The sequence below is a fragment of the Bidens hawaiensis genome, unplaced genomic scaffold (assembly GCF_021521415.1).
Source record: "Bidens hawaiensis isolate Kalapana, Puna unplaced genomic scaffold, B.hawaiensis_p1.1 tig00026657_1, whole genome shotgun sequence".
Lineage (NCBI taxonomy): Eukaryota > Viridiplantae > Streptophyta > Magnoliopsida > Asterales > Asteraceae > Bidens > Bidens hawaiensis.
Window position 1 is genome coordinate 220,781 of NW_027494296.1, and position 21,015 is coordinate 241,795.

Genomic DNA, 21,015 nt, shown 5'->3' on the forward strand with positions numbered 1-21,015 from the left:
ATGAAAAGTAGATGTAAAGACATTGAACTATGTACGATGTGTCATATTTACCAAAAACATCAACAAAACATTAAATACAACACACTATTCTTTAAAGATAACAAAGCAAAATAAAAAAAATCAAAAGAACATAAAAATAACTAACAAAAAAAAGTAAGTTTATTAAAATTTATAGACTGTAAGATAACTCTTATAAAAATTCAGAGACAAATGTGAATTTGCTTAACACTAAGGGTTGTTATTGGAACATTTATACATGTCAATTTTACTCACTTGAAAAAAATCTTCATACACACTCTCTTCATTATACACAAAGTATGCACAAAAATCGTACCAATCATGACAAACCGAAATTTATTCGACAAACATTTCATCAAACAATCAAATCTTTATCACAATATCATTGCAACGCATGACTATCCGACGTTTTCAACATTCCAACAACCTAGTAAAGTAGAAAAAGTTACTAAGATGAAACTCCATACGGAAGAAGTGCAGCAGCTACAATCCTGCCTTCCTCGTTTAATATGTTATACGTAGATGATGCGTTTCTCTGCACAAATATGTATCAACGTTAAAAATCATAAAGACACATAAACATACGTTAGATATATTGCAAAATAAAGTGTCCAAGAGTTTTTACTGAATCAATGGCCTCTAACTTCATGCCGGTAGAACGAATGAACTTGCGAATCTCGGGATCTACAGGTTGGATATATCTTCCGGTTCCAAGTATCAAAATTTCTGGAATAAAACGTGTATGCACCGTCAAGTATATATGCATCAACAAAAGCTTACTCACGTGCTTATCATAACTAAAAGACGGTTTAAATTTAGCAAATATATAATGAGCCTCAAAGTATTAAATCATCGTACCTGGTATGGGCCGCACTGCTTGGAAGATGGATAGGCTGCGCACGCATAATAAAATGACAAGTGTTAGGTCAGGTGAAACCAAAAAAAAGGTAAATTAACATATGATATATTTTAGATGTATGAAATCAAATTCATAAATTTCTTTAATGTAACGTCGTGTGTTATGGGATGGTGAAAGGGATAAATCTCGACATGTAAGCGATGAGGTGGCAAAAAAGCTTTCACCTTTAACACTCATTATGGGAAGGGTAAGTGAAAGAGGGGTGCAAACGTGCCGAGCTACTCGAGATCGGTTCGTGAAAAAGCTCGATCGAGCCTAGCTAAAACGAGCCCGAGCTCGAGCTTAAAAGTAAGCTCGTTTAATAAACAAGCCCGAGCCTGAGCTTCAGTTATCGAGCTCGAGCCGGCTCGCAAGCCTAAACAAGCCTGTCATTTATATAATTTTTTTAATGTATATATTTAATAATTATTAATTAATATGTATAGTGTTATGAAAAAATAAATATAAATAATTAAATAATATATATTATTTTATACATAAAATTATAATAGAATAAAATATATAAAAATAATTATAATTAAATAAAAATTAATTGATAAATAATAAACGAGCCGAGCTCGAGCTTGAAAACCTACTCATAGCCGAGCTCGAGCTTTGAAAATAGAGCTGAGCTCGGCTCGTTTGCACCACTGAAAGCTAAAGCTCAACTGTTTATTTAAACTTTTCCGACAAATCGATAAATATTACGCATATCCGCTTTGGTAATTCTACGAAGATTTAATCAGAGAGATATATTTGAAAGGATAGTAAATAGTTTAAACGATTCAATGCATACCTGTCTATAGTTATATCTGACATATTTTTTGGAGTCCATGACAATAGCAAGTTACCGACACAGAGTAAACTGCCTTCGTATTCTACTCCATTAACAGTGAATCCAGTATCAGTATACCTGAAAAAACAGATAGAAGTAATCAATATAAACCCTAATTAGTGAAAAATAATCTTTACTCGCAATCGCATAACTAGGTTTGTAAAGGAGCCAGGCCTAGCCTGAGCTTGACTAAGCTCGAGCTCGGCTTGTTTCGAGTGCTTTTTCTAAGCTTGAGCTCGGCTCGTATATTATTTATTAATAATTAATTTACATACACTAATTTATTATCTTTAAATATTTTGAGAAAAACCTTAATGAGCCTATGCTCGGTTCTCGATCGTGTATTATTTATTAATTAGTTTAGGCTCGTAAGCCTTAACGAGCCTTGTGTATTTTTAAGTTATACCTGTTTTGTACGTCTATGTATTAAATTCACACTGCATAGCCGAGTTTCAGCTTGTTTAAGGTAGTACACAAGCTCGAGCCAGACTTGTTTAAGTTTCTACTAAAAATATATAAGAAAATAATAAAACGTATATAAACTAATTAATAAATTATATACGAGCCAAAACTATTCACCAGCCGAACTCAAGCTTTAGAAATAGAGCTACAAACGAGCCGAACTCGAGCTTTATAAACTACTCACGAGCCAAGCTTGAGCCCAGACAAGTTCGGGATCTGCTCGTTTAAACCCCTAACTGAATACCTAAATAGGTAAACCAATACAAAGAATCAACATAACTCTAATTTAGTCATGATTAATCTACACTGCACACCTGAACTCAAGCCTAGTTTTGGCTCGTTTCAGGTAGTACATGAGCTCGAGCTGCGCTTCGGCTCATTTAAGGTTTTTCTCAAAATATATAAAAATATTAAAAACATATATAAATTAACTAATAAGTTATAAACGAGCCGAGCCCGACCAAGCTCGAACCTGAAAACCAACAAACGAGCCAATCTCGAGTTTTAAAAATAAAGCTCCAAACGAGCCAAACTCAAGCTTTAAAAACTACTCACGAGCCGAGCTCGCGCCTAGACAAGCTCGGGCTTAGCTCGTTTACACCCCAAATTATGTAAACCAATAAAGGAATAAAACCTTAATTAGTCATAACTAATCTTAATTACCAGTCACACAACAACTCATTTTAAAATCATAAAACTAGTTTCAATCAACACTCAACAATATCATGAAATCATAAATATAGGTTTAACCAGAATCCTTGAAATCGCAATTGATCTATGACAATGTTGTCCAAACGAGTCAAGTCTTTTCAAGCTCGAGCCAAGCCTGAGCTCGAACCTAGCGTGGGATGCTCATTTAGGCTCATTTAAACTTATATGTATTAATTTCCACACTGCAAAGCCGAGCTCGAGCCTAGCTTCGGCTTGTTTATGGTAGTACACGAGCTCGACCCGAGCTTAGGATCATTTAAGGTTTTCCCCAAAACATATAAAAATAATTAAAAACATATAAATTAATTAACAAATAACAAACAGCCTAATCAGAGCTTGAAAAACTATTCTCGGGCCGAGTTCAAGCTCTATAAATAAGGCTCCAAACGAGCCAAACTCGATCTTTAAAAACTACTTACGACCCAATCTTGAGCCTAGATAAGCTCGGGCTCAGCTCGTTTACACCCCCTAATTATGTAAACCAATACAAAGAATCTACATAACCCTAATTAGTCATAACCAATCTCAATTACCAATCACAACAACAATAACCCATTTCAAAATCACAAAATTAGGTTCAATCAACACTCTAAAACATCACAAAACCATAAATTTAGGTTTAATCGGAACCCTTGAAATCGCAAAGAGTCAAGCTTTTTTAAGATCGACCCGAGCTCGAGACTTGTGTATTTTCAAGTTTTACCTGTTTTATACTTCTATGCACTGCATAGCCGAATTTCGGCTCATTTAAGGTAGCGCACGAGCTCAGGCCGAACTTAGGATCGTTTAAGGTTTTTCTCAAAACATATAAAAATAATCAAAAACATAAACTAATAATAATAATAATAATAATAACAACAACTAACAGGCAAAGGCAAGCCCAAGCTTGGAAAAACTACTCACGAGCTGAACTCGAGCTTTAAAAACTACTTTCAATCCTAGACAAGCTCGGGCTCAGCTCGCTTACACCCCTAATTATATAAACCAATACACAAACCACTAAAAATCTAATTACTCATAACTAATCTTAATTACCAATCACAAAAACAACAAAACCCCATCTCAAAAATCACAACTTTACATTCAATCAACACTCATAAAGACTATAAATTTAGGATTAATCAGTACCCTTGGAATCGCAATTGATCTTCGGGAACGTTTTCAAAAAGAGTGGAGCCTTTTCAAGCTCGACCCAAGCTCAAGACTTGTGTATTTTCAAGTTTTACCTGTTTTATACTTCTATGCATTAATTTCACACCGCATAGCCGAGTTTCGGCTCGTTTAAGTTTTTCTCAAAACATATAAAAATAATCAAAAACATAAAATCATAAATAATAATAATAATAATAATAATAATAACTAACAACAAAGGCGAGCCCAAGCTTGAAAAACTCCTCACGAGCTGAACTCGAGCTTTAAAAACTACTTTCGATCCTAGACAAGCTCAGGCTCAGCTCGTTTACACTCCCTAATTATGTAAACCAATACACAAACCCCATTAGTCATAACTAATCTTAATTACCAATCACAACAAAAACAACAAAACCCCATTTCAAAAATCACAAATTTACATTCAATCAACACTCAAAAAATCATAAAAACCATAAATTTTCAAAGAGACTTGCGTATTTTCAAGTTTTACCTGTTTTATACTTCAATGCATTAATTTCAGACTGCATAGCCGAGTTTCGGCTCGTTTAAGGTAGCACACGAGCTCAGGCCGAGCTTAGCCTCGTTTAAGGTTTTTCTCAAAATATATGAAAATAATCAAAAACATAATAATAATAATAATAATAATAATAATAACTAACAGACAAAGGCGAGCCCGAGCTTGAAAAACTTCTCACGAGCTGAACTCGAGCTTTAAAAACTACTTTCGATCCTAGACAAGCTCGGGTTCAGCTCGTTTACACTCCCTAATTAAGTAAACCAATAAAATCCTAATTACTCATAATTAATCTTAATTACCAACTTTATTATTATTATTTTTTATTTAAAATCGTACCAATCACAAAAACAACAAAAACCCATTTCAAAAATCACAACTTTACGTTCAATCAACACTCAAAAACATCATATAATTAGGTTCAATCAGTACCCTTGGAATCGCAATTGATCTTCGGGAACGTTATCAATAAGATTAACTTGATCGTACAACGAAAACCCACGTCGGAGTGACGGCAATCGTTGTGGAATTGACGGCCGTAACGCTCGCATTAACGTCGGCAGCGTCGCCACCGCTTTCTGCCGTACCGCCATCGTTGTTACTTCCAATTTGGGGATTAATTTTGACTTTCACCGTTGACCGTATTTACAAATTAATAATTTGTGTTGTTTTGCTGTTTGGGTTATATGCTTTAAACTAAATACATATTCAGTCCTCTTACTTTTTAAATTTTTAGTGAAAATTAAACAACACGAGCTGTTCGCAAGTTACTTGAGTCTGAATCGATATAAAACTCGAACCAAGTTGAGTTTTTTTAGTCACATACTATTATTATTATTATTATTATAATTATAATAATAATAATTATTATTATTATTATTATTATTATTATTATTAATTTTGTGATGGTTTGTTGTTTGGGTCACATACTTTAAAGTATTACATATTACATCATCTTAATTTTAACTTTTTAGTAAAAACTTGGGGTGTAAACAGGCTGGAGCTGCTCACGAGTTACTGAAGCTCTGATCGATAAAAAGCTAAAAACGAGTAGAACTTTTCAGAGTTGAGCCTCAAATAAAACTCGTTTAGTTATGTGTGGGAAGCTCGTTAAGCCTTAACGAGCTTTTTGTGTTTTTAAGTTTTGCGTATTTTAGACTTCTATGTCTTAGTTTTACATTGCCTAGTTGAGCTCGAGCTGAGTTTTGACAACTGTTTTGTAAGAAAATCTAACGGAATATAAGGTTGAAAAGTTGAATTATGAAAACCTAGCGGGACTGTAGAATAAAATAATGATCATGCTCATGATTTGTAAGAAGTTATAAAGCATTATTAGTATTAAGTACACAATAATCATACTCTTCAACCTATCAAGCTTATATGTCGTTCGAAAAAATATAATCACAAGAACAATATTTACATTTTACACTTGTTTAAAAAAAAGACAAAACAAAACCAAGATTTTACACCATTAAAAGTCAATTTAACTAGATTTTCCTTCATATATTCTTTTAACAAAATATCAGGAATCTTACAAAAGATTTATTCCTCACACACACACATTTTTGGTTTTCTAACATATTTATTATTCAAACACAATATTCTTTTAATTCACTAGGAAAACAAGGGTATCGACTCCAAAAATAGCTGTGCTTTTTAAACATATCCACCATCTTGTTCTTTGTTGATGAAGGTCCACTCATATGCATCAATATCACTAGTTTCTTTACCACACCATAGATCAACATATCCTCCAAAACCTTAGGGTCATGAAAACTGCCTATCAACAAAAATATTTGTACACAAATCTTCGAAGCTATCTCCGATACATTGAACAATTTGCTTGATACCACGCAAATTCCTAGACCATGTTCGATGAATGCAACCTTTCCATTTGCACATTCGCATAGTAATTTGATTATTAGTAGTATTTTCTCACACTTGGATCGGTTAGATTCTGGTAGAAGCTCAATTAGGGTACACATTGCACCCGCTTCTATGGCCTTTAATCGACTTTCCTTAGATGAATCCAAAATCTTTATCAATACTTTCAAAGTAGATAAACTTACTTTAGTTGATATCTCATCGGATGCAAGTTCTAAGATGGATTTGAACATACCGACTCCTTGATCATTTACAATAATATTCCAATTAAAATCCATGCTTGCTAGTTTCTTAAGTATAGACATCGCGTATACCCTAGCTTCTTTACTTCCTCTTTGAAGAATAACAACCATTGACTTCATGAATTCGGGCTTCGAGAACAATTTAATCACTTTCCCATCGCTTTCTTGCAATATAGGAAAATGTTGAAGAACCGCTAAAGCCTCCTCACACGCTCTAAACACCATGAAATCCGCACTTTCAGCTAAAATTTGGAGGATTAATTGAAAAACAACTTCCACGCCTCCTAATAACATGAACTCATGCTTCATCTCATCTCCAACTTCAACTATTTCTTTAAGTTTCTTCAAAGAACTTACTTTAAATGGACTCGAGTTTAGGGTTTTGAGTAATGACACCATTTCATCGCGCTTGAGCGATGACAAAGGTGAAAACGATGGTGAAGTTGAAGAAGACGAAGAAGATGGCGAATGACTATTATGCCATGCCAGAATGAGCCTCTTGAGGGTGTGGTTAGGGGTAATATCGAAATTTTTGATGTTTTGCATTGTGGCAGGACAAGTAGTCCTTTTATAGCTAAAGAACCATTTTTGAATGTTTTTTCGCTCATATGTGACACCGGTTGAGATGATGACCGGATCGCTCATCATCTCCATGGATATGGGGCATCTAAAATCTCGAGGAAACTCCAACTCTGAATCATGGTTTGATCGATCCATCGTTGACGAGTTCCACACCAAGATCAAAGAATTTATTGCTAGATATGTGTATATGAATGATATATGTAATATGTTCATATGTATATATATATATATACATATATTTGGACAATTGGAGAGATTGAAAATGTATACAAAAGAAAAGTCAAAGTCAAATACTGTTTTTTATCAACTAAATGATCATGTGCAAACTGTATACACCACATAAATTAAATGTAAGCAACATGGTTGGGGGTTGACATTTGAAAGAGTTGATTTTATTTATTAATCATAGATTATGAGAATTTAAGAACTAATATCAGTTCCTTATGGTCATGTGTGACCTCATCCAAACAATTAAAAACCTATAGGATGGCACTACATGTTGACAAAAGGAAAGTGGTATGATTGTAACTTGGTCATGGTTTACTTTTAAACATTAATTAATATTGAACTCCTATTATGCTTACGTATTTGTTTATATATAAAATTCATATAAACACATTTATTCAACTCCATATGATGCTTAGTATTTAATAACACATTTGATACCATCATCTACAGGCCCTTTAACAATAGATTATTATTTATTAGATACAACACATTCATCCATATGTAGGTTGTCTTATAACTATCTCCTATAAGACTTAATGATGTTTGTAACATTTTATTTTTGAGAACTTCATTTGAGTAACTAGATCCATGAATGTCGGGTGTATCGTCATATAAATTCGAATTTAGGTCATGTTACGTGTTATCCTGTAATGACCGTTTAAAAAAACATTAATGATCAACTTTTTATAACGATCGTATGATGCATAGATGATAGATGGTGAATTGTGATTTGTGATGCATAGATGTCAATGAGCAAAATCATATTAATCTTTTGTTTCATATATACTTAATAATAAATTGATATATCTTTTCGAGTAATGATTAAAACACTTAAGAATAAGAATATTGTTATACATAAGGTCTTGTTCATCAAGTGGGTCAATTTGATCATGTACTTAACCACACCCAAACCTGACGGCCTGAGGTGAGCCCATGCCCCGGTCATAGCCCCATGCATAAAAGTTTGTTAATTTTCTAAATGGAGTTTGAGTAAAGTTAATTTTCCATTATTGTATTCTATCGTGGTATGATAGATGGTGTTCTTTGGAATATAATCACAAGTTTAGGTGGTGATTTCTGTTTCCTAAACACGTGTTAGATCACCCCACGGTTTGATCAAGTGTTGTATCTTGTATCTGTATCTATATTGTCCCGCTGCCGATAGATTTGTACCGTTTAATTTCAAATTCTACACGTTTCACATTCGTTACTGGTTGATTTCCTATCAAATATGGATATAAATGAATATTAAATACAATACCGAAACAAATTATAAAATTAAAGTTAACTATGAGAAGATTGTGATTGAAGCTATTATTTGGACGACTAGGTGGTCAAGATGATAATAAAGAAATTTTACTCAGTTCCATTATCTCTACGTTGTTTATTTTTTTATGGTTTTCTTGTAGTAATGGTAAGTTTAAAGTTGGATTGACTAAGTGCTAAATGAAACACAATAATTTATTACAACTTACAAGACCCGAAACATGCATCTATTTTATTTCGTAATAATATATACAATAATTTATTGCAAACCCACAATTTTTAACTTGTGTGGCATATATTATATATTTTCTTGCAACTAGATTATGTTATTATAATATTTATAGCATAACTTTTTGTAATATTTTAAAATTTGCAAAACTTTTTAAAATACTTGATAGTTAGCAATTCTATTTTTATGTGTTTTTATGATACGGTATCACAAGACACAAGTTATGACAATATTTATAGTATGACATATATATCATTGTTAAATTCACATCAATATTGTTTGTGTATGAAATATGACACATAAAATAATCTAAATTGTTTTTTTTGCAAATATTAGGGGCCAAAATTTATATATATATTTTAAATTTTGTTTTTATAAAATAGATATGGATCCTAATTATACTTGCAACATGATATTATTTGCAATTGGAAAAGAATACTCATACAACACCTTGGTTGTTTTTTTAAGGAAATGGTTTCCTTGAACATATGCCCAAATGTTTCTACTTTTAACATACTTATAAACATTCATTATGTTAATGGGAAAGCTACAAAAGCTCAACATCTTGTTAAGAAAATGGAAGAAAGCGGTTGTGTCCCGAATTCGGTTACTTGTAACACTTTGCTTAATTGGTATTTCAAACTGGGAAGATACAAGAAAGCTTTCAAGGGTTGTTCAATAGCATTTAATGGTCATTAAGAGACTGTCTTTTAATGGTTTATAACATCTTAATGGTTAAGAACTATTATTAAGTCTGAATAATTAATAAGTAATCATTTAATGATCATTTAGAGACTACCAAGCAGCCCGTGAAACGATTGCTCTATGTACTTATGGATGGTTATTATGGGGAACATGTCTATGGTTTGTACTTTGTAGTTTATTTTCTAGAATGAAAGATGGAATTTTGTCACCTAATTTGACAATTTATAAGTTCTAACATTCTCTTACACGGGTACTCAAAACAAGGTGATATATCAAGATGCTTTGATGCCCACATCTCGGTTTTGGCGGTTTAATGATGGTTTGAAACATAAACCGACAATTTAAACTATTTATATATTTTATTTTTATAGAATATGTGGGCTATATATGGACTGGATAGGATGCTAACTTGCTTTCATCAAAAAATCGGTAACTTTTTTTCCCAACCTGAACCGGTTTCAACCCGAACCTTCTTCTAAAGAATGATCATATATCTTTTTCTTAAAGTATTTTGAAGCAAAATGAAAAACTTTAACTTAGTATCCCAATTCACTAACAAGAAGATATGATTGATCAATTACACATATGCATTTATATGTATATTGTTCTTAATTAACTATGAGTATATCAAATGCAAACTTGCATATTTCGTTTTTGGTACATGTCAATATGTCATGTAAAAAAAATCATATATTAGAACACAAACTCATTATATAATTACAAGTAACTACATATAGTTATTTGTGTTTAAAACATATTACATGTAATTACATATAACTCGATAAAAAGGACCCATTATCAACGTCTTGGAGGACTACCCTTGACGCTCAAGTGAGCGTCTTTATCATGCACATAGCTTACACACATGAACACAAGTATTCGTGTATGTACATGTATGAGGGAGATATATTGATATATAGTTAGAATGAAAGAGTAGGCTTGTCTTTATCATGCACATAGCTTACACACATGAACACAAGTATTCGTGTATGTACATGTATGAGGGAGATATATTGATATATAGTTAGAATGAAAGAGTAGGCTTGTATAATATTGAGATAGAGGGACCTCTCTAAATAGTTCTAGCGGGTCTAAACTCTGAACCAAGTTAAGACTAATCTATTTTACATGCATAAACTTGTTCACAATTAGTTATGTTAATGTTAATGAGCCGAGCTAGCTTGTGAGCTACTCGAGATCAACTTGTTAAAGATGAGAATTGTGCCGAGCTCAAGCCTTAGTATAAACTTGTTTAATAAACAAGTCGCCCGAGCCTGAGCTTCACTCATCAAGTTTGAGCTGGCCTGTGAGCCTAAATAAACATATTTTTATTTAATATATTAATATATATTTATATAATAGTAGGGAAAGGTTAACGTACAAATAAATTAACGTGCTAAACGTGAAAATCAAGTAAAGTAATTATATATACAAGTAGAGTAATTATGTAATTAAATCATAGAACAAATATCATACTACTTGTATATATAATTACTCTACTTGATTCTCACGTTTAGCACGTTAATTTCATTTGTATTTGATCCAAACCATATAATTAGTATTTATCATATATATAATTATGATAAAAATATCCAAAAAATGTAATTAAAAATAATTAATTTAAAAAATATGTAATAAACGAGCCAAGCTCAAACTAAAAGAAGCGACTCACAAGCTGAGCTCAAGATCCCGAAAATCAAAATGAGCCGAACTTTAACCTAGCCAAGCACGGGCTCGGTTTGGCTCGTTTCTAAAAACTTTTATATAATGTATTAAATATATATTTATATAATAATATTTATTTACATATAATGATAAAACTATTAAAAACTATAATTAAAAATTTAAAACTATATAATAAACGAGTCAAGCTCGAACTTAAAAAATTCGCAAACTCAACTCGAGCTCCCGTAAATCAAAATAAACCGAACTTGACCCTAGCCAAGCACAAGCTCAGTCCATCTCACCTCCGCTCATTCACATCCCTACACTAAAGCACGCGATATTATAAATGAAATATCACAAACATATTTACACTTGTTTTAAAAAAAATAATAAATAAATAAATAAAAATATATGTCTCGTAAATTGGTACACGTCAGTTTAGGGTTTTAGCCTCTTTAACCATCAAAAATTTCTTGATTAGGGTTTATGAAAAAAAAAAAAAAAAATCTTTCCATCAAAACCCATATTCAATTCACCAAACCCATATCGAATCAAGCTTTAATTTCAATTTCAATTTCAATTATGGGTTTTTTTGCATCAAGATTCTTGAATCAAACCCAACAATGACTCTGTTTACACCTTTACTCAACAGAAGTTGCATAAAGTTCAAATCTTTACACCAATTACATCAATTGGCATCAGTTTCTTCATCATCCAGTCTTCAGTCACTCGATACCGCACCCGATTACATCGAGTTAATAACCAGTATGCAGAACTCAGTTTAATCTGGTAATATTAAGCAGTCTTTACAGTATATACATTTTATCAGTAATAATATCCCTAATAAGCCAACTATATATGATTACAATGCCATGTTGAATTGTTACTTAAAGTCGAAAAATATCGGGTTAAATGGGATTTTCGCGTTGTAGATGGAAATGATAAGACTTGGGTTGCAACCGAATTTACCGACTTTTAATACCCTTTTAAAAGGGTTGAATATTTTAGGAGAATCAAAGTTTGCATTTTGGGTTGTTTTGAGTATGCGTAATAAGTTCGGGTTCGTCCCGTCGTTTCATGTTTTGTCGACGGTGTTTAAGCGATTTTTGGATTCGGTGGAGTTGACGGAGTTGGTCGAGGCGATAAGTGTTTTGGAACTAATGTTGGAGTTTGGTTATGTTCCTACCGAGCCGAAAGCGATCTTGTTGGTTAACCGGTTGAGTCAGCGCGGGATGGTTAACGATGCGTGGTTAGTGTTTTTTAAGCTTTTGGGAAAAGGGTGTTTTGGTAATTTTCAAAGTTGTTATTTTTATAATCCGATATTATGGGGTTTATGTAAATCGGGTCGAGTTACACAGGCATTAGGTTTATTTTGTTTTGTGACAAAAAAAGGTTTTGTACATAATGTATGTTCGTGTTTACGGTTTTTAGTACGAAAAGATTTTTAGTACGAAAAGATTGTTTCGTGACACTTTTCGGTGTTTAAAGATAATGGAAGCGGATTCGGGTTGTTACCCTAATGTTAAAACATACACAACAATCATTAAAAGCTTGTGTGACAATGGAAGGGTAAAAGCGTCATTAAGTCTACTCGGCGAAATGGAAAAAAAAGGATGTGTTCCGGATATTGTTACATATAATATAATTATCCGCGCGCTTTCGACAGAAAACATGGTTGATCAACTCTGCAAATTTTACGAGACTTTATACGAAAAGGGTATTCCACCGGATCGTTATACGGCTACTGCGTTATCGGGATTAGTCAAGAAGGGTTGTTTGGAAGCTGCACTTGATCGTATTCGGGATATTGTTTCAAGTGGGGTTAGTATTGATGCTGCGGTTTATAATGTGTACTTACATTGTTTGTGTTATGCGCGTGAACCAGATGAGTTATTAGTTTTAGTTAGAAGTATGATACGAGACGGTATCGAGCCGAATAATATTACGTTTAACACGATCTTGAAATGTTTTTGTGAGGAGAAAACATTGGATGCAGCCATGGAGTTTTTCGAATGGGTTGACTGGCCCGAAAAGGGGCCCGATTTGGTATCTTTCAACACGATATTATCTAAAGCGTGTAAACTCGGTGACTCGTTAACGGTTCAAAAGGTTGTTGACTTAATGGAACATGAAGGGGTTAAGTTAAATGTTGTTGGTTTTACTTGTTTAATGCAGTATTTTGGTAATGTGGGAAATGTTACTGATTGTTTAAAGGTTTTTGAACATATGGTTATTGACGGTCCGCGTCCGTCGGTTGTGACGGTTAATGTGCTTATGGTTTGTCTTTGCAAGAACGGTGAAGTTGAAGCGGGGTGTCGGGTTTTTAATAATTTGAAGACTTATGGGCTGTGGCCCGATTCAAGAAGTTATGATATTCTTATGCGGGCTGCTAGGAATCGAAAGAAAGATTTTTTGGTGGATGATTTGTCAAGGAAGTTTAGTTTGGAGAGTCGAAGTTGGATAATGAATCGAGTGTAAACACGAATGGTTTAAACGATTATGTTTAGACGATATCAGCTGTTCATCTAAAAACTTGGATGATGGATTATCATATAATGGTTGCAAAACAAACTTGTGTGATCGTTTTCTTGAAAATCTGAAAAAGGTACGGCTCGTATATTATTTTTCATTATTTATTTACATTGTTTTATTTTAATGTATTTTGAGAAAAACCTTAAACGAGCTGCAACTCGACTCGATATCGTTTAAAATCTTAAACAAGCCAAACATTGGCTCAAGTTCCGCTGTGAAGTGCAAACTTAAGTAGAAGTCCAACAGAGGTAAAAGTTAATAATACACAAGGCTCGAGCTCGATAACTAAACGAGCTTTATTTGAGGCTCGGGCTCGAAAAAGCTCGGCTTGTTTCGAGCTTTTTATCAATCCGAGCTCGAGTAGCTCGGCTCATTTGCACCCCTAGAAACAGCCGGTTTGACTTTTTGACTAAAGGTAGTCAAATAAGTAAGATGGGTTGGTTTAGTAACGAGTCAAACGGTTTTGGGTCAAAATGGGTCACGTTTTTGTAAGGGTCTAGTTTGGTTGGATCGATCCAAAACATCTTTTTTGTAAAATTTTTTGTTTTTACTAAACAATTCCGTTTGATCATTCATATTACTTTTATCATCTTATGTCAATTTGTTGAAAATACTGATCTTTGTGTTTCGTTTACCAGATTGTTGACATTCGAGGTCAGACGCCAGTTTCAACACATTTTCTCACAAAATGGTATATGATTCTTTGCATGAAATTTCACTTTTTTTTACAGTTAAAAGCCAAGATTTTTTAAAAATAAATTTAATCTATCAAAAAAATCTTGCCTTTTAATTTTAAAAAAAGTTATGTTTAACTTCAAAACTGACAATTTTGTTTCATAAAAAATATTACTATACATAAATAAAATCTAAGCAGTTAACGCAGGAAAATATCGAATATTAGTCGAGGTCCGATATTTGAGATATTAGTTATCGCGGTGGGATATTGGTAATTTTAATATCATGCAGAATTTATATATATAGTTGTTTAACACTTAACAATTAAGGTATGAACTGATTAAGACTCAAAACACTAACATTAAACACCAAAAGTTGAAAATTAAGACTTAAAACAGATATCGTGAATATCGGATAATATCGGTTAAATCGACGATATTATCGGCACCGATATTCTGACCGATATTTTATCAAAAAAACATATCTTTTTTTACATTATAAAAGACTGCAAAAAATATTTGATGCATTAGAATTGATTATTGGGCTAACTGTAAGAACTTTTTATGCAGGAAACAGTTTTATGGATGTTTGAAGATAAATTGAGGCAATGTGCAACGTGTGGTCGCTTAATCTATAAAAGTCTAAATCTTTTTATGATATTTGAAGGTAAATCCCTAACTGCAAACCATAATATCTTTTAAAAAGTTTTTTTTTTTATTTTTTTATTAAAATGGCTATCACACCAGCGGCCCGACCAGTATCGACTATCGCATAGTTGTAATCTTTGTTGCGGTTTGAACACGAGTTCCAAGTTTATGATGTATATCTTATGTTGATACAGGGCGCGCATAAAAGATAAAATATGGGTTGAGATTTTAGAAGTTGAAGATTGAAGTATAGAACAAGAGAGTTCAAGAGGCACTCACATTTGTAAAAAAAACACTGCGTATTATTTTTTGTGTCATGTTTCATACACAAACTATATTGATGTAAATTTAACAATGATATATATAATGTCATAACTTATGATACCATTTCTTCAAAATACATAAATAGGAACATTCTTTATTATAAGTTTTAACACATTACACATTGATAGATTTAAGCTTCTGGAAAACCTTAAAGTGAAGAAGGTGGGTCCAGCGGTGAATTAATGAACAAATATCTACATGAAATATCAGCATCATCCAATATATCTACATGAAATATCAGAATAAAGTGTTTAACTTTATGTTTTACATCGATTTGATTTTAATGGCAATTGGAAGTTATAAAGAACATATGCACAATAAGTGAAGATCAAAATGATTAAGACCTTAGGTCTAAAGTTTGTAGAATATTTAAATAAAGTTTATTCCGAAAAAGACGTATTGTATTTATATGAAACTGGTGTTTTACCCGGCGCGATGCGCCGTCGCTCCATGGCAAAGCCCAACTGCTTTTGGTCCCAGAGTTAAGGCGGTAAACTGAAGTGAATTCAGTCCGTTTCAGTTACGTGGTTTATAGTATAGGAATTAAAACAAAAAAATATATAAAAATTGAGTTGGACCAATGGGGTGGCATCGATCCGTAAAATCGGGCGTTGGTAAAACCCTAGCATTTCCGATCATGAGCATTGAGGCGGTGAGTCTATGCAAATTCGGTCGGTCCGCTTCACGTTCGTTACAGTCCGGAACTAAAAAAACAAACAAAATTGGTAACAGTCGGTTTTCGTTACGGTACCGGAACGGTGAGTCTACGTGAAATTCGGTCAGTTTTCATCACGTTCATTACGGTACCATAACTAAAACAAAAACAAAATTGGCATTCGGTCAATTTTCGTCATGCCCATTACGATACTTGAATTAAAACAAAAAATGAGTCGACGCGAATTTGGTCGGTTTTAGTTACGTATGTTACATTACTTAAACTAAAATAAAAGGGCTGGTAACACCCGAGCTTTGGTAAACATGAACTCCCGAACGTTACGACAGTAAAGCGGTGTCAAAACAATGATGCCGCACAATCGTTTGGTGCCACGTGGACTAATCAATTGTCGCGGCACCAAACTTGTACTTTATATAATAATAATAATAATAATAATAATAATAATAATAATTAGATCAAAAGATAGATAATATGGATAGTGAAGTTAAATTGTGATTTGATCACCATGACTAATATGATGTTTGAACTAAAATTTCTTAATTGATGTAACATTACTCTCTCTCTCTATCTATATATATATATATATATATAAATATATGGGAGGGATAATTTGAGAACCATGTTGAGTTGTAAGAACTTTAAGAACTCAAATTTGGACCGCATATTTAATTAAATGACATGAAATATGTGGCTGAGATTAAATGTAATTAAAAAATGAAGCATGAGAGAGAGTAAGTATTTTTGATAATTACACAAGTTTAACTGTTAGTTACACATGTGTAATAAGTCGATTCGGTGTGTAAAAAAATACTGTAATTTTTTGTACATTACTTACACTTACGTATTACACATGTGTAAAAAAAATTAAAAAAAAAAAATTGTTACATTGAGTTCTTAAAACTCGAAGCTGTTCTCAAACATATATATATATATATATATATATAAATAAGGAAACCAACCGATGTAGCAATCTATGTTTTCAGTTCAGTTCAATTCCATAGGTTTGCACTTATGTTCTTTTTTTTGAACTGTTTAATTTGTTGGCCTTGATATGTTTCATTGTAGACATACATAGGTGGCCTCAACTGTTGAAATTCTTTTTGGTATGTCGATTGACTTTGTTTAGTTATCCTTTTATTTAAAGATTGAGAATATTAAGCGTTAGTAAATTAGAATAGTAGCTGATCGGCAATTGATTCACAATCATCCTGGTATAGTTGATGTGCTGTAGTATGTGTTCTTTGCTGCAAATTGTTGGATGTGTTTGTTTTGTAAAAAAGGTTGGATTGGGTATATGGATTACTTTTTGTGATTTCATACTTGAATGTTATTAGAAATTTTGCAACTTAATGGTCTATTGCAGTTAAGTCATATGCATTTGTTTGAGCTAAAAGTCTAACTTGCATGTTTATTGTTCCTTCATTTCTGTATGCATTCTAAAGGTAATTATGTATTTGTTTGAGCTGCAATTGACAAATTTTGGGTATGAATATTATTAAAAGGTTTCGTATGGGTTAGTTGGGATTGTTGTTCTTAATTTAATTGAACAGAAAAGCCCAATTTCTAATCTTCCCTAATCGAATAATTCAAAGGCCCCAAGTCAGAAGCCCCTTTAAATTTTAGATAACAGGCAATTTAAAATGATAATTAGAAATTCATTTAACTCTTGATTGGAACTTAATAACAAAATTCTGATTTCTTAATTAGAAAATGCTAGAATGATACAACGGATAGTTGCATGCATATATATGGGATTAGCCATGTAGACGGACCGAACGAACACAGATAAAAGTATGTTTGTGTTCGTTCATTTAACTTTAAACAAGCACGGACACTTAATTGGACAAATATATGTGTTAATATTCGTTCATTTAAAAAATGAACATGTTCGTGCTCGTTTATGTTCGCTAATTTAAAATTTAAACGAACAGTTCACGAGCATAAATGAACATAATTGAAAGAAGATAAACGAACATATGTGAACAAACGTAAACGAACACAAACAAGCATAGAAAAACATAAATGAACACAAACTAACAAGTATAAAACATTTAATAGATGATTCATTCAAAAACCACATCAAACTAAGTTGTTAAAAGTATATATGACTACATGATTCACAAACGAACATAAATGAACATTCACGTACATAAATAAACAAACAAACAAAACACGCACTCATGTTCGTTCGTTTAATTAAATGAACACAAACTTTGTATTCATGTTCGTTTGTCTATTTGTCTATTAAATAAACGAACTTCCTACCGAACAGTTCACTGAATGTTCGGTTCGTTTGCAGGCTTATGTGGTATATTTTAATGGTAATGATCCTAAGTATCTAGCAATTTTTATCGTTTCGTTAATGCTGACAACAAGGTTGCAAAAGTCGTTAGGCGGACCCTAGGCGGCCGACTAGGGAGTTGGGTGTACTTGGGGAGTACCCGGACATCGTAAATATAAAAAAGTTAATTTTCCGATAACTAAACGAGCTTTGTTTGACGATTGGGCTCGAAAAGTCCGTCTCGTCTCTAGCTTTTTATCGATCCGAGCTCGAGTAGTTCGCGAGCAGCTCGACTCTTTTGCACCTTACTTATATAGTCATACACTTGTATAGCGATATATTGTATTTATATAAATTTGTAAACCTTGTATGTACTTTGTGCATGATTTCTTGTAAATATAATTGCGAGGTTATGTGGTTATTGATCCTAAATGTTGTGTATAACTTAATAGAAATAACAGTAAGATTAGTCATATGGAACATGAACTGTATACACATTTAAACTCTAATATGTTTTCATATCTAAAGATACAAACATATTATGCTACCTTTTGTTTTCTTGAAACTGCATTGCTTGAGCTTACATATAGTATCATTAGAGCCTTACTAATTTTCAAATACCAAACTACTGTTTAATAAGATTAAACAAGGAAAGCTTATATCTTTCTTTTGTTACGACTTATAATTATTGTTAATGCAGAATTGCAGATCGGTCTACTGCAACTTAGAGCAAAATGATGCGCACCACTTGTTTGAACTCATCTGTGATGCACGCCTTCTCGGTCCTTATACTTCGATGATAGATATGAAACAAACCCTTTACTCATTTCGTCATCATTCGGTTACCCGTCTTGTTGTTGTTGCTGCTGTGCCGCCAGATGTCATTCAATATATAACAGCTTACCTAGAACAAACCCAAGCTTTTTGTGCAATGGATTAAGGTAGTCTACTTTGATTCAGTTTTCACCTAGCAAGAGATTAATTGTTAATGGTAGTTGGAGACAGATGTGTAATAGTAGTAGTTCTAGGTTTTCGTCAGGTAGTGAGTCGGATCGGATTCGAAGGTATTGTTATAAGAAGGTTTACGGTTTTAATGAAAGGAGGAAATTAGGAAACAACAGGTATGGTAGGTACGTGCGTTGGAGTTATGATGATAAAAAGAATGAACAGTCTTTTAGTGATGAAAGTGAAGATGATTATGGTGATGATATTGAACTTTTGCTTGATTTGTTGACTGAGGAAGTAGGGTTGTAGAATGTTGGTGTTCGACATAGAAAACGGTTCCAAAAGAAGGATTCGGGTAAAACGAAAATTGTGAAATCAGGATCTATAAAGAGGGATTCGAAGTGTGATACTAAAGAAAATAGGAAATTAAGCAATGAGAGGAGAAGTTCTGTAACGGTGGTGAATGATCATGAACGTAAACAACAAGGATTGAGTTGTTCATCTTATTACTCGGTTTCTTCTACCGGTGAGTATGATAGCGAAAATGATGTGAAGGAACATGATGAATATTAAGGAAAGTCTTCGAGTGAGTATAAAGACGATAGAAAAACGGATAGTCAAAATACAGTTTATGATAAGGAACTAGAAGAAAACGTGGAGAGATGACATGAATTTGGTGAAAAAGAAAGTGAGATCTTGAAAAAGAATGCTGTTGAATCGTATTTTGGGAATCAAGAGTGGCGAAAGAAATCGGAAAAGAAGCTTAATGTGGAGTCAAGTCAAAGTCAACATACAAATCGAATAAGCTCTGACATAATCACGGTTCAATATCAATCAGGGATGAAGAGTAAGAACTCTAGCATCCAAAAGCGTTACAGTGATACTGAAAATAAAGTGGAAACTGCTGATTCTACTCGTCAAAATGAGTACAAAACGCAGTCAAATGTGAATTTAGAAGCTTTTGAAGCTTATAACTTTGACAAGAGAAAGGCGTCTTCTTCATCGTTATTTGAGACTAGAATGAAGAACCGGGAAGAAACTGCTGATTTTACTCGCCAAAATGAGTACAAAAAGCAGTCACATGTGATTTTAGGAGCTTCTGAAGTTCGAAACTTTGATAAGAGAAATGCTTCTTCTTCATCATCATTTGAAACTAGAATGAAGATGCGAGAAGAAGACTCAACACAAGTTAGTGGTCGGTTTGAAGTTGAAAGAGAAGAAGAGTACCAGGGAGCTGACCAGTCGACTTCATAAAAAGAGTCGAGAGTGACATCGCAACAACACAGTGAGAAAACTGTTAGAATCACCGCTCAATCTCAATCAAGATTGCAGAATAATAACTCTAGCACATCAGTCCGAGAACTAACAAGTTATAAAGAGGAAGCTGCTGATTTGACTCGCCAAAATGAGTATAAAAAGCAGTCAAGTGCGGCCTTAGAAGCTTCTAAAACTCATAATTTTGATAACAAAATTGCATCTTCATCTTCTTCGTCCTTTGAGACTAGAATGAAGAACCGGGAAGAACATTCAACACAAGTTAGTGA

At 33.1% G+C, this 21,015-nt stretch overlaps 2 protein-coding genes and 2 pseudogenes across 2 annotated transcripts; 2 read left to right on the plus strand and 2 right to left on the minus strand.

Annotated features, from left to right (window-relative positions):
* Positions 1-219: 219 nt before the first annotated feature.
* LOC143573863 (uncharacterized) lies at positions 220-5,257 on the minus strand. The gene is made up of 5 exons (XM_077058639.1): positions 5,023-5,257; positions 1,713-1,829; positions 877-911; positions 644-744; positions 220-553 (listed from the first exon to the last, which is right to left on the minus strand). The coding sequence occupies exons 1-5, from the start codon at positions 5,181-5,183 to the stop codon at positions 467-469; spliced, it is 501 nt and encodes a 166-aa protein (XP_076914754.1). The 5' UTR covers positions 5,184-5,257; the 3' UTR covers positions 220-466.
* Positions 5,258-6,123: 866 nt separating this feature from the next.
* LOC143573864 (E3 ubiquitin-protein ligase PUB22-like) lies at positions 6,124-7,461 on the minus strand. Its single transcript, XM_077058640.1, has one exon. The coding sequence runs from the start codon at positions 7,431-7,433 to the stop codon at positions 6,180-6,182; it is 1,254 nt and encodes a 417-aa protein (XP_076914755.1). The 5' UTR covers positions 7,434-7,461; the 3' UTR covers positions 6,124-6,179.
* Positions 7,462-12,014: 4,553 nt separating this feature from the next.
* LOC143573859 (uncharacterized) lies at positions 12,015-13,956 on the plus strand (annotated as a pseudogene).
* Positions 13,957-19,000: 5,044 nt separating this feature from the next.
* Positions 19,001-20,997, plus strand: LOC143573860 (uncharacterized; annotated as a pseudogene).
* Positions 20,998-21,015: the final 18 nt, after the last annotated feature.

Bases quoted from the DNA above. Each gene is read 5' to 3' on its own strand.
- LOC143573863 (XM_077058639.1), bottom strand. From the start codon at position 5,183: ATGGCGGTACGGCAGAAAGCGGTGGCGACGCTGCCGACGTTAATGCGA. The intron at 912-1,712 runs GTATGCATTGAA...ATGCGTGCGCAG, and splicing joins TCAGATATAACTATAGACAG to CCTATCCATCTTCCAAGCAG. The intron at 745-876 runs GTACGATGATTT...GTTTTATTCCAG, and splicing joins AGCAGTGCGGCCCATACCAG to AAATTTTGATACTTGGAACC.
- LOC143573864 (XM_077058640.1), bottom strand. From the start codon at position 7,433: ATGGATCGATCAAACCATGATTCAGAGTTGGAGTTTCCTCGAGATTTT.